Genomic DNA, 14152 nt, shown 5'->3' with positions numbered 1-14152 from the left:
GCCAGTTATTTCATGGATCCAGGATGCATCCTGATAAAGTTCCCCTGACCTTTAATTAAAATAGCCCTACATCATCACACACCCACCATACCTAGAGATTAGCATGAGGAACTTTCCATAAGATCATCTCTCAATGAAAATTGAGGGGGTACTTTCCATAAGATCTCAATGAAAATCAAACCGGCTATTAGGCTAACCGAAATAAAGCCATGTCAATCTTTAAGTATGGTGAAGAGTTTGTGAGTGAGAGTAAGTTGACAACTGACATTATTACAACCAACTTCAATTCAATTCAATTTAATTAAATTACATTCAATTCAATTCAATTCAATTCAGTTCAATTCAAGGAGCTTTATTAGCATGGCTGCTGGGGACAGTGTTGCCAAAGCTAGAGTTACAAATAACAGTTACAAATAACACACAGTCATTCTCACTCCAACATCTTTGATTCAGGGTTCCCACGGATCATGGCATTTCATGGAATATCTTGATTTTGAAAAGATATGGAAAATCAAGGGATTTGATCATTTTTGGGTCAAGTAATGGAATATCAAGGCATTTTGTTTATAAGATGTTTACGTCTACCAAGGCATTTATCAAAAGCTATATTTTCCATGCAGTATTTTTCATTATGGGACTAGTTGATTTTTTTGCATCCATTAGGCCTACCCCCTCTTACTAGTCAACAACAACCCCCTGCAATCATTTTACCATAGATATATATATCTATGTCATTTTACAGGCATGGTAATAATGCATCAGGTCATTATTATGATCATGCTTCCATCTAGCGTACACATGTGGAATTGTTGGACCTGTTTTTGTGTTGGTTACTCCCAGCAGCTAGGGGTCCTCGTAGAAATAACAATCTACTTGTCAGTAGTATGCTCCTCCTATGGTTTAACCTCTGGTGGTCTGACCTCCAGCAGCACGCGAAAGAATGACAGTTCCTCACACATGTCAATGAAACGTTTCTGTCTCCCAACAACACACTCAATGGTAAGTGAAACGTGGAATATCTTAGAAATGTGTGTTTTCTCTTCGTTTAAAAGCTGTGACTTTCTGTCGCTTCTGGTGATTAGGGGACTGCATTTCTTGAGAATCACTCAGAGCTGTCAAAGTGTCGAAGCGTTCACTCATGCTGCTACTAGGCTAGCAGCTACCATAGTTCCACTCACATAGGCATTTTGTCTATCACCAATAAATAGACAATACATCCATGACATTCTGTTAAAAAAAATATGTTGCGACATTGATATTGAAAGCGCTAGGTATGCTACGTGTCATCTCTAGCCTATGTAGCATACAGCGCTTTGGGTTGGACACTGAGCGCCGCTGTTGAGCTGGCAGCTCACTGCTCCGGGTTAGTGTGTGCTTAACCTCACTGTATGTTCACTGTGTGTTGTCTGTGTGTTCACTAATTCACGGATTGGGATAAATGCAGAGACCGAATTGCCCTCACGGGATCAAAATATATACTATACTATACTTACACTGTATTGTCTATAATAAGTTCTCAGGCTTTTACTATCTGACGCTGATAGCCTGTTAGAAGCCTGTGTCCACGTCAGGTAAAATAATTGATTGGTTTCTTCTCATCCCAGACACACGGCTAATAATATGGCACTACCCCAGTTATGGACTTCCCTGAATCTTCAGAGAACTTTTATTCAACCATCCTTACTGACTTCCCTCCAATGGGTCCGTACCTTGGTGACTCCAACCCAGCCTTCAACCCAGCCTTCAAATGATGCAAGTGACAAAGAGGAAGAGAACAATCTACTGCTTGACAACCTGAAGATTATGGGAGTGGATGTGGAAATGGCCCAGAAACGGCAACCAGGTGTACTGAGGAAGACCATCACCAATGAGCGAGGACTTGCGGACTTCTTGCAATTTAAAGGGGCCAGCCGTGAGGTGATGGCCAGCATCATTTCGCGCTTCCCTCGCTCCATCAGTCGTTCTGAGCAGCACCTGGAGGAGCGCTGGCAGCTGTGGCGGACCGTGTTCAAGAGTGACAGTGAGATTGTAAGTATTCTGGACCGATCGCCCGAGTCTTTCTTCCGCTCCAGTGACAACGACAACTTGAAGAAGAACATCGTCTTCCTCACCTCACTGGGACTGACCTCCAAGGACTTACATCGGCTCCTCACCACCGCACCGCGTACCTTCTCCAATAGCGTGGAGCTCAACCGTCAGATGGTGGATCTGCTCAAGGATGTGTGTTCAAGCCTTGGTGGGATGGAGCCTAGTCGGTTCACCAAGGATGTCATCTCAAAGAATCCTTTCATCCTGATCCGCAGCACGAAGCGGGTCAGGGCCAACGTGGAGTTCCTCCAGTCCTCACTGGGGCTAACGAACTCAGAGTTGCTGGGTGTGCTGCAGGGACATGGGGCAGGCATCCTGGACCTCTCTCATGAAATCCTCAAGAGGAACTTCATGATGCTTCAGGAGAAGCTGGTCGCAGTGGGTGGAACCAAGAAGGATGCTATTACGCTTATTGTGAACCATGCCTCTGTCCTCTTTATTTCTCATGAGCGGATAAGCGACAAACTGGACCGCTTGCTACAGGCAGGAATTACAGTGAAACAGATCAGGGAAAAGCCAAGAATCCTAGACTTTAGCCTTGAGAACTTGAGGTGGCGTGTAGATGAACTGAGAAAGGTTGGGTATGACTTTGACCGGAGTGGCGTTGCTGTTTTGGACAGTAGTCGCAAGCGTTTTGAGGCCAGGTTGCAGAAGATGTATTCTGTTGAGGAGTGAATTTCTTACAGTTTTGTTGATTGCCTTAATGCAGTCCAAGTGCACCTTCTCTTTCCATGCAGTTTAACTTGACTATTCATGGTAACATGAACATGTGGAATGATTAATGCCATACAGTTATTACTGTGGTCTTTTAAAAATATTTGATAAATTGTTGGTTTTGTCTTTTGTTGTTGATGAATTGTTGGTATTGTAATTTATTCATATTGCATTGTACAGATGTATATGTAATATATATGTAATTGTATTGAATATAAAGAAATAAAAACTTGACTATTCATCATGGGTTTCATCAGGTCCCTTCACACAGGTGTATTAATCAAGGACCATGCAGTCTGCATTCAGAATCTACAGTAGGTGCTTGATTTTATACACCTGGGGAAAGTGACCTGATGAAACCCATGAATACATTTTAATAATGATAGACATACATACCGGTAGTTATGCTTGCTATCCAAATTAAAAATTGGATGGTGATGGGAAAGACTGAACTGTGTAACATGGGTCACTCACCGGTCATGTTTGGTCAGATTTATTCAAAACTCTGTCATAAACCACAAATAAAGAATACCAAAACGGTATAACCCTTTGAAAACTTGATGTTTCTTATTATCATTTACTTAACCTAGGCCTACAGTTTTATTAAATCTGTTGAATCATTATTTGTCTGTCACATTGGTAGCTACTGTATAAATACCCATATACTTTGGGTAGCCTATTTATTTTTTCTGGAACAGGATGTAATTGACAGGATGTAATTGACAGTCGTGCTAATCCCTTTTGAGCTTGTGACATGATAGAATAAGAAGAACCATAGATAACATGATTGATGTCATTTTGAGGTTTGGAAAGCCTTTTTGTCTGTAGCAGGTACACATTTTAGCTGTTGTGTCCATTCTGATATTTCCATCTTAACAAATAAATAGAAGCGCTGTTAAATAGGCCTACTTTGTTAAAGACTAGTAGTCAACAAATCGGGACGTGACCTGAACTAGGAACCAAAGTTCCATTACTGCAATTGTCAGACGGACTGCTAAATATGTTGCACCAGCGAAGTGTCATGCTTTCGTGTTTGACTTGCTAAAATTGGGACTTTTCACAGGATCGGAAGATTGTCACAAACTGTTCTGTGATTTCAGTCGTGGTAATTACATGATCTGATTACTGAGCAATTCGATTATGTTGTGCCCAACGTGTAATGAACGTTGATCTGCATTTCTTACACACAGCTGCTTGGCCAACACTTGACACGCTAGGTTGTTAGTTAGCCGCAAAATATAAACTCAAATACAGCGTCAGAATATGTTCCGCTGAAAAATTAAAACAAATCTGTTTATTATTCGTATGCATGAGATGTGTAAAAAAACATGTTTTCTTGTTTTGTGCGCTTAACCTCCAACCTATTTCAACTAACACTTCGAAGCACAGATAGCAGATTTCACTTCAGGTGTACGTTACTGCCCGTGGGCTGTTGAATCCTCATGGAACACTGTCGCATTTGCATTAACCCTTCGTTGTTAATCGTGATATTTATTTGAAATCGACTGATGCATGGCTGATTTGACAGGGGCCATGGACACGACCGCAGAAACCGCACGAACTCCAGAAACCACTGCTGCTAATGGGATTGAAAAAGGCTGTGCCGCGATAAAAATCCAGTGAGTTGACCCGTTCTTTTTGAATCTGTACTGTAGGTCAAGGCTGCACAATTAATCTATTTTTAAAAAAAATCGAAATCACAATCAAACTATTATAATTAGCTTATTGCAAAAGCAGTAGGTAATCGCAGTAGTGGTTAATCTTGTCACATACGATCTATACAGTCATTTCATCTTTTTGTTTTCGTGTCTTGAAGTGAAATTTCAGAACATTGAACTGTAACTTGGCTTTCAAAAATGACAATAACATATATTTCTAAAAAATAATAAAAACCCTAATATAGGTGTAGGCCTTTCGTCATGGGCAAAAACTTAAATCAATCATTATTTGTATGGTAGATGCCCTATAGTTCTTTGTCATAACTATATTCAGCTTTACTGTTTGGACTCATTGATCTCTGTACCTTACTTCTGCAGATACCTCACAACCAAAGAGAAGTTTCATGAGCGTGTGGATTCAGGGTGGAAAGGTGTCAAAGGCAAAGAGGACAATGGAGCCACAGGCCAAGTGGAGGAGAAGACAGGAGAGCCAGAGGAGAAGAAGACAGGAGAGCCAGAGGAGAAGAAGATAAAGCTGGATAATGGTGCGCAACAAGAGGAAGATAAACACAACAAAAAGAGGTTCCGGGGTCAAAATAAGTCCAGGCCTCACAAAAAACCTCAAAGTTATGATGACCGAAGACTCTGCCCCTCCATCATACAGGTAGAACTTCAGAAAAAGAAGATAACCCAGTGGGTTTTAGTGTCTTGAATAGGAAAGGCGTGCAATAGGTAATGTCATGTTGAGTTATTAATTTGGAGTAGGTAATGTCATGTTGAGTTGTTAATTAATTGATAGTGACCAACTTAACTCTCACTCTTAACTTATCTACACAGGAACGAGAAGCAAAATGTTTCTATGGTGACAAATGCAAGTTCTTCCATAACATTGCTGATTATATGGCCTCCAAGCCAGCTGACCTGGGAGAGAAATGCTACCTCTATGACACCTTTGGCAAATGTCATTATGGTGTGACCTGTCGGTTTGCCAAAGCCCACACCGGACCTGACTTCAAGAACCTTGTGAACGAGGAAGTGTTCAGGACGTGCAAAGAAAAGACAGTCAAGAACAGTTTGGACAAAGACCTGCAGTGGCGTCTACGTAAGAGGCAGGTGCCTTTCGATGCGACTGAGGCCTACCTGAAGACCATCATCAAAGGCAAACCCCAGGGCAATAACAAGAGTGCCGACACTGTGGAGAAGGACAGCTGCTGCTCGGACGATGCCCAGAATCAGCTCACAGAAGCAGACAGTGCTGCAAATGTGAAAGACACAGAGGTGAGCTACAAGCGCTGTGACCAGGGCCATCAACAACAAATAGGACTAGTTGGGAAACTAACCTGCCTAATGTGTTTATTTTAATAACAGGATGGTCAGGATCAGGAGGTTGCTGTCAAAAGTGTTGGAGCGTTGACTGATGTCGACCTTGTAAAGCTGCGTCCTTGTGAGAAGAAGCAGGTGAGTTGCTGGATGGTGTGTTTCTGCCCGTATCCGTTATTTTGTGTACTCATTTGCTTCAGGCGTGAGATTAGGATTATCAGTAACATCTCATTTTTCTTTGTCCGACAGGTGGATTTCAGAGATAAGTTGTATCTAGCTCCCTTAACAACAGTAAGTTTGTTTGCATTTCCTGAAGGTCATGTCATGGCACATAGATATTGGCATTATTGTTCACAGGGTTTCCCACACTTGCACTTAACCTGGGCAGGCCAAAATTGCACGTGCAATTGGTTTCTGCTTCCACTCTCAGTGCTCCTTGCACGCATATGGGTGTGTCAAGCAGGCCGCCCTGAGTGAGCGAGGGAGAGATGTCAACACAAGTTCAATTCTTGCAGACAGTGCTCGGCTTATGGATAATAAAAAAAAAAGGTTGAAGTGAAGTATGAAACTATTTTGGATAGCCTACACCGCGGTGAAATAGTGAAAGCAAGCCAACAGGTAGCCTACACAGAGACCCGTCTGTATAAAATATTCCAAAACCATTCAAAGGGAGGTAACATGCACTGTAGAACTTGGCATCTCATAGACAGACATCCTGATCTTGTTAAAGAGTTCAAAGAATGCTGGGTTAATGAATGTGATAGAAAACACCATAGAAAACACCATTAGACTCTGACCAGCGCCAAGCTCATCCCCTCAATTATAGGCTATAGACTTGAGTGTGGTTTATTCTGTAAAGCGAAGCTTTCGCCATCACTGAATTTCGATTAAGGCTGTGAGGCTAATGACTGATCAGTATGTCCAGGCATCTCATTCACGAGACAGACATGTTAACAATAAGCCATGTCAATGGGAACAGTGATCATGAGATCATTTCATTACCAATGTATTGGGGTTTTGTCACTGAAAGGAATTGTAAGGGGATATTAAAAAAAAAATCTTTTCTTGGTCCCTTAGCTTGGACAGCTACCACCACAAGTATGATCCGGATCTGGGAAACACTATGTTCCTTAACTTGGACTTGGGCATGGGACACATGTAATATTTTGAGGTTGCAGGATAGCACACTTCAAGAGAAACTCCAGCATCTTTCAAAATGGGCTTGATGTTTTAGATGTTTTAGTTTCAAAGTTTCAGTAGGGACAAAAATAATAAGGGATTCTGTATCTGATATCATTATATATTAATTATTATATAGCTGTTCAGCCATTGCTGGTATCAGCATGTTGGCTCAATACAGCACCTCATTCTCATCATTTTCAAATGATGTATTTTTGTTCCCTTGCAGTGTGGCAATCTCCCTTTCCGGCGTGTCTGCAAGCGGTTCGGTGCTGACATCACGTGTGGGGAGATGGCCATGTGCACTAATCTGCTCCAGGGCCAGTCCTCCGAGTGGGCCCTCCTGAAAAGGCACGAGAGTGAGGACCTCTTTGGAGTGCAGGTCCGTATTCACATACGGCTGGATCAGGGCCGGGTTTCCCAGATTTGTTAAGAAGCTCTTAAGTGCTAAGAACTTCTCAGGAGCGCTCTAAGAACGCTCTTAGAACGCTCTTAAGAAATTCTTAGCACTTAAGAGATTCTTAACGAATCTGGAAAACCCGGCCCAGGTCTCTGAAGTCTAACGCATTGATCATGAGGGTCAAGACGCAAACTATTGACGGATCTCACACAGGCTCACGCCACTCATACTTTACACACTTTACTTGTGTTAACTTTTCAGCTTTGCTTCATTCAAATGTATAATTTGCTTACTGAATGGAGTTGAGCTGACAATGAGATCTGTGAATTTCTTACATGTAGTTTACAGGCTACACATTCACATATGTGGCGCTTTTGAAGATACAATAATGCTCTGCATCAATACCACAGTAACATCTATATTATTAGTATCAGCACATGGCATCTAATAACCTGTAAAACGATAATACATGAGTCCCACTACACTTGCACACAAACATACAAGATGAACAACGCATTCACAGGGTCTTGTTCTTTCAGCTGGAGGGCTGCTTCCCAGACACCATGACCAGGTGTGCTGAGCTGCTCAATAACAACATCGACGTGGACTTTGTGGACATCAACTCTGGTTGTCCCATTGATCTTGTATTCAAAAAGGTAATGTGCCGTTCTGTTAGTATATACTGTACATATATACACACACACACACACACACACACACACACACACACATACATACAGTACCCTCCAGAATTATTGGCACCCTTGGTAAAAGTTGACTAAAAATAGGTATAAAAAATAATCTTTAGGTGATTTATTGTACTCTCACAATGAAAACAATGAGGAAAAATATACCCTGCAAGGCAAGCAAATTTATTCTGAGAAAAAGGAAAATCTCATAAAGAAATAAATATTTTTAACAAAAACAGCTTGCTCACAATTATTGGCACCCCTGAAACATATTATGTACAACATTTAACAGGAGCATTTTCCTATGTAAATGCAACATTTTAAAGTAAATCAGAGTGTCTGTGAACTTTCAGAAGTAGTTCATAACGTTCTTTTTCACTATGGTATGAAAATGAAGTCACTCAGAGGCTAAATCCTCTAGTCATTTTTCAACATTGGAGAGACAAGAGAATACACTAAATTGAAATAAAAAGAAATTATGTTGACATTTGTAAGTAAGAGAATGTCTATGGAAACTAGGTATTTTGTTGAAAATGCCTATACACTAATCCAGCGAAACACGGAAGTAACACAAAACCGCCATTACTGCGTGACTGGCTGCTAAGAAATTAGCCCCTTGGTTCCATAGGCGGCTGTTGCAGAGGTTAGCTGTCATTAATACACGTCTTAATACCTTATGTTGTTAATAAATTACCTTCATTGGTAAGTTTTGGCACAGTCTGACATCATTGATCCAATGTTCCCTTTCACCTGACATTTTCTTTCATGAGCGAGATCTCTTGTTAGACATTCTCTGACAGGATGCTTTCATTGAAAAGCACAGGCAAGTGTCACTCGTCACACTCGCAGGCACGCAGTAATGGCGATATTCAAGATGGCAGCGCCCATAAAGTTCGCGCTGGATTAGTGTATATTTTCAGTTAAAATGATGACTAAAAGGTTCTAATCATCTGGAAATGTGGCAAACATGCTTGGACAAAGACCCATGGCTATTTTGCTCCCACGCACAGTATAGAGGATGGTATGATAGGCAAAAAAATCCATAAGAACCACTGTTGAGAGTTACAGACAAAGCTATCATCTTGGGGTCACCAAGTCCCCCCCAAAAATCTTCAAAAGTGACCTCACTGCTAATAGATTATTTAGACAGCATGTCAGGTTAATGAACAATGTAAATGGCAGGAGTTACTGAATGGTACCATGACATGTCTGGGAGTGTGGTCTATTGTCAGATGAAAATAAAATTATGCTCTTTTGCTAAAAACACTTGAGGTGTCTTTGGCGTACATAGAAGAATGACTATACTAAAAAGAACCCCATGCCTAATCAGAATTATGGTGGAGGGGCTGTGCTATTGTGGGGCTGTTTTAATTCCCAAAGGCCTTGGGAACCTAATTAAGGTGCATGGCATCATGAACACCAAGAAAAACCTGAACATTTTCAAAGGAAATCAAACAATCTCTGCCAAGGCCCTAAAAGTTGGTCATGATTGGATCATTCATCAGGTCAATGAACCAAAACAAATGCACAGATCAAAACAAATATGGTTTACTGAACACAAAATCAAGCTCCAGACATTGCCATAGCAGTCCCCTGATCTAAACTCCATAGAAAAACAGTGGGATGAGTCAACGAGAAGAATGCACAAGTGTGGACCTAGCAATCTGGACGATCTGGGGAGGTTTTGTAAAGATGAATGGTCTTAAATCCCCTACTTTGTATTCTCAATCTTAATGGGGTGTCAGAGAAGAATATTATATGCTGTTTTATTGACAAAGGGAGGTTTAAGAAGGTATTACAAGTAGGGGTGCCAATAATTGTGAGTGACGTGTTTTTATTAAAAACATTTATTTCTTTATGAGATTTTCCTTTTTCTCAGAATAAATTTGCTTCCCTTGCAGGGTGTATTTTTCCTCTTTGTTTTCATTGTGGGAGTACAATAAATCACCTAAAGATTATTTTTTAGACCTATTTTTAGTCAACTTTTACCAAGGGTGCCAATAATTCTGGAGGGTACTGTACATATAGTTTTCACACTCATTCAGGATCGTCAGTGGGATTCTAAGGCTTGCCTCTTGATTAGTGGAATAGTTTGTAATTCTGTTGTTTTTCCCTCCACAGGGTGGTGGCTGTGGTCTGATGATGAGGACCAACAAATTTGAGCAGATTATTAGGGGAATGAATTCAGTGAGTTCTCCAAAATGACAGCTATGAAGAAGATGCAGTGTTGAGACTACGCACCTAACTTTAGGTTGCTGATGCCTTCACAGGTTCTGGATGTCCCACTTACGGTCAAGATTCGCACAGGCGTTCAAGAAAAGACCAACACAGCACACAAACTCATCCCAGAGCTCAAAAAGTGGGGTGTATCACTAATAACGGTAAAGAAAGCTGCAGCCTGTTTTTTTTTTGTTTTGTTTTTTGTAGATTCTTGTTTGATTAAAAAAAAAACACCCACTGCAAAAAGCAGTTATGGGAGTTTTTACTGCTACAGTATAACAACGTGTGCTAATCACAAGTTAATGAAGGCTAACATGTTTTTCAAGTGACTGCAATAAAGACGCATGCAGACCAGAACATTCGGGCCACTTCCAGTGTAGTTCCATGGTGATACAGTTCAACTCTCACGTCATATAGCTCATTGTGCCCAAAGTCGATCGTTATAAAGCTTTTTCACTGCTACCGTCTCCAGTTCTGCCGGTTATAAACGTCGCATTACTCTTGTATGCTTGTAATTGGTCAGCTGTCAAAGAAAAAAAAGTGGCGTAGGACAGTAGGGCATCTTTTTTTCTGAAAAGTTGAACTTTTCTAAACTTTAAAAATGTACTTTACTAAATGTACTTTACTAAAAATTTATTTTGTAAAAAATGAAGACCAATCCGAGGCACTAAAGAAAGATGCATATATATTAAAAAACACAATTCATCGGAGCAGTTCAAAAATGGCTGTGTGTTTGCCACTCTTTTAAAGCCGGTCAATCAAGTAGCTCACATGACTAACAGAGATCACCTTATTGATAGATCACATCACAATTCATGTTGAAAGTGAAAGTAAAAAATCACATTTCATGAAACAACCCTCTATCTCTTAATTTAGAATAAGACCCGTAGAAAGCATATTCTGAGTCTGAATCTTATCTGTATCACCCTTAGGTAATCTCACCAACACAGATACACACACACACACACACACACACACATACACACATATACCTGGAATGTTAAAAGTGGCCAGGAAAGGGGAGAAATCAAGTTTTAGCCACGGGTAATGTTGTTTGCTAAATCCAAAATTATTCTCGCTGTAGACATTCTTTTTAAACATCCCCCCTCTAATTGATTTTACAGTACAGTATGTTTATTCCTGATATTTTTAATGCTTTACAGCTAATCCCAGGTACCTCATGGCTATGCATTATAAAGAGGCAGGTCATGGAAGTTCTACTGTGATGTGAAAATAACACTAGTGTGAACACACTCTTATCTTCAGTAAAATAAAGACATTGACTACTACCATGTGAAATTCTTTTGGTGAGATCTTTAAAAATGTATTTTTCTCTCTCTCAGTTACATGGTAGGTCCCGTGAACAGCGCTACACTAAGCTAGCAGACTGGGATTACATTGACACTTGCTCGAAGCTGGCTAGTCCCATTCCACTCTTTGGTAAACAAAGATGATTTCTAATGTCATTTCCTTTTATAATTTTTATACCACATCATCAATGCCTGCTGTCGTCAGACAGAATCATCTGTTGTTGTGTTTCTAAGAAGTTCCATTAGACACTGTTTGGCTGTCGTTCTTCGTTCATAGGTAATGGAGACATTCTGTCCTGGGAGGATGCAATGAAAGCCAGAGAAACTGGAGTGTCAGGGATAATGCTGGCAAGGTACCGTATTTCACTGAGCGCAAATTAGATATTGGAAAGGTGTCTGATGTGAATCTAATAATAATAATAATAATGATACATTTTATTTAAAGCGCCTTTCATAAACCTCTGTCTTATCATGTAGGGGTGCTCTGATAAAGCCCTGGCTCTTCACTGAGATCAAAGAGAAGAGGCACTGGGACATCTCCTCCAGCGAACGCCTGGACGTCCTGCGGGATTTCACAAACTTTGGCATGGAGCACTGGGGAAGTGACACCCAGGGTGTGGAAAAGACCAGAACGTTCCTGCTGGAATGGCTCTCCTTCATGTGCAGGTAGTGGGTGTGTGAGAGGGTGTGTGAGTGAGATTGAGAGACTGCATTAATCAATAGACACATTTGTTTGTTTTTGCATTGTGTTGCTAGGCGCGAGCACATTTGCATCTTAATTAAAAGTCTGTTGAGAAGGTGATGTAAAATGTCTCTAGACACCACCGTTTTATTTCCAACATTTTATTAGGTACATTCCTGTGGGATTGTTGGAGAGAGTGCCTCAAAAGATTAATGAGCGACCACCTTTCTATATGGGCAGAGACTACCTGGAGTGTCTCATGGCCAGTCAATATGTGGATGACTGGGTAAAAATCAGGTGGGTGAAGAGATCAGTACTTAAACATATGTGTTACCATTTATATGAAATATATATATTGTTGGGGTACCAATTTTATTTAACCATACGAATAAAAAACAATCTTGATTTTTCTTACTGTGTTCTGTTTTTTAGTGAGATGTTGCTGGGACCTGTGCCGAAGAACTTCAGTTTCCTTCCCAAACACAAAGCCAATGCTTATAAGTAAATGACTGCTGAACTTCTACAGTGGTTCAGGTAGTTGGTTTTAAACAGGTATTCTGACTATGATTTGTGTGGCTGTTGATTAAATTGACATAGAATTTCATTACAGTTGATGTTTCCTATCAGAGAGTGTCTTATTATAATTGTAAAGGTTTGCAAGTGGATGTGGAGATTGTACAGCTGCTCAACAACAACAACAACAATGGCAATATTGGAGTCTTAATACCGGTATATATTTTTTGTTTGATTTCCCTAAAGGCTGTTTCTTTTCTTGTTTATTTACTGTTTATTTCGCTCAGGTGATATGACTTACTTCAGGACTTCTTGTTAATTGATGTTGATATGGCTTTATTTGTTTGACAAGAAGTCTGGCCATATTCTCATTCTGCAACCTTCCTTTCATTAGTGTGTATATGAATGAAAGCCTTTGGTGAGAGACTAGATAATAAAGATGACCTTTCTCCTTTTTATATTATAAAGAAGTCACTCACTCACCTCTACCAGTTAAGATCAAATCTCAGAGAAAGGTTGTATAATATTTCCATTATGCAAATGCTACATATGTTTCTGTTTCTTTTCTGTGCAGCAGTTGACAATACTTTGAATAAATAATGCTTTAGAACTCAAAATACAGAGTGTAATTTATGTTCTGTGCTGCATTCATGGGTTTCATCAGGTCCCTTTCCACATGTGTATAAAATCAAGCACCTAGATTATGAATGCAGACTGCATGGTGCTTGATTTATGCACCTGTGGAAAGCCCCTGATGAAACCCATGAATATCTATGAAGTCATTGTATGGCAAATTGATTTAATCCTACAGTTCCTCATCAGAATTTAAATTCAGTAGGGATATGTCGTACCATGCTATGCATAATATGTTAGGATAGAATTCCTCCTCATGACAGGTGTCGTCTTATCACAACGCAAATGATATTGATCTCTCTAGTGTGGAATGGTCAACAAGAAACAGTCAGAAGTGCTGAGGTTCAGTGATGTATGACAAAGATTCTACTTTTGATATTTCATGTGTAAAGGAGATTATAGAATATGTGGACCACACATGGTCAGAAGGTGAGGTAAGTAGCAATCCTTGCTTGGCAGCACAAACAGCACTCTTCAGGGTGTAGCCTTAAGCACACAATTTTCCCTTTTGTGAAGGTTAATTACACACAGGCGTGTGAGCAAGATAAATGGTGCTCTACAATCATGGTATTCCAATTAATACATGTTTAGCGATTAAGTTTTACAGAAAGTGTTTGTATTAAATGGCTAAATTACTTCCTTTTTAATGTCAGCACAATGGTTGTGCAAGCCTCATTTATACGTTTCCTAAAGTGGTTGTTTATTTTCAACAGAGATAACTAATTTAGTGCTCCTCTTGAAACTGA

The 14152-nt window shown here is 40.2% G+C and overlaps 2 protein-coding genes across 2 annotated transcripts; both read left to right on the top strand.

Moving 5' to 3' along the window:
* Nucleotides 1-913: 913 nt before the first annotated feature.
* LOC134072422 (transcription termination factor 1, mitochondrial) lies at nt 914-3382 on the top strand. The gene is made up of 2 exons (XM_062529114.1): nt 914-999; nt 1605-3382. The coding sequence occupies exon 2, from the start codon at nt 1621-1623 to the stop codon at nt 2761-2763; it is 1143 nt and encodes a 380-aa protein (XP_062385098.1). The 5' UTR covers nt 914-999; nt 1605-1620; the 3' UTR covers nt 2764-3382.
* A 399-nt stretch (nt 3383-3781) lies between these two features.
* Nucleotides 3782-13384, top strand: dus3l (dihydrouridine synthase 3-like (S. cerevisiae)). The gene is made up of 15 exons (XM_062529104.1): nt 3782-3907; nt 4331-4421; nt 4839-5124; nt 5298-5738; nt 5829-5918; nt 6030-6071; nt 7189-7341; nt 7899-8015; nt 10170-10235; nt 10319-10429; nt 11612-11708; nt 11856-11931; nt 12056-12244; nt 12429-12557; nt 12693-13384. Exons 2-15 carry the CDS (start codon nt 4336-4338, stop codon nt 12763-12765), a joined length of 1956 nt encoding a protein of 651 aa, XP_062385088.1. The 5' UTR covers nt 3782-3907; nt 4331-4335; the 3' UTR covers nt 12766-13384.
* The last annotated feature ends 768 nt before the right edge of the window (nt 13385-14152 follow it).

The sequence above is a fragment of the Sardina pilchardus genome, chromosome 24 (genome assembly GCF_963854185.1).
Source record: "Sardina pilchardus chromosome 24, fSarPil1.1, whole genome shotgun sequence".
Taxonomy (NCBI): Eukaryota; Metazoa; Chordata; class Actinopteri; order Clupeiformes; family Clupeidae; genus Sardina; species Sardina pilchardus.
Note: the sequence above shows the minus strand (reverse complement) of the source record. Positions and strands in the feature narration are given on the sequence as shown.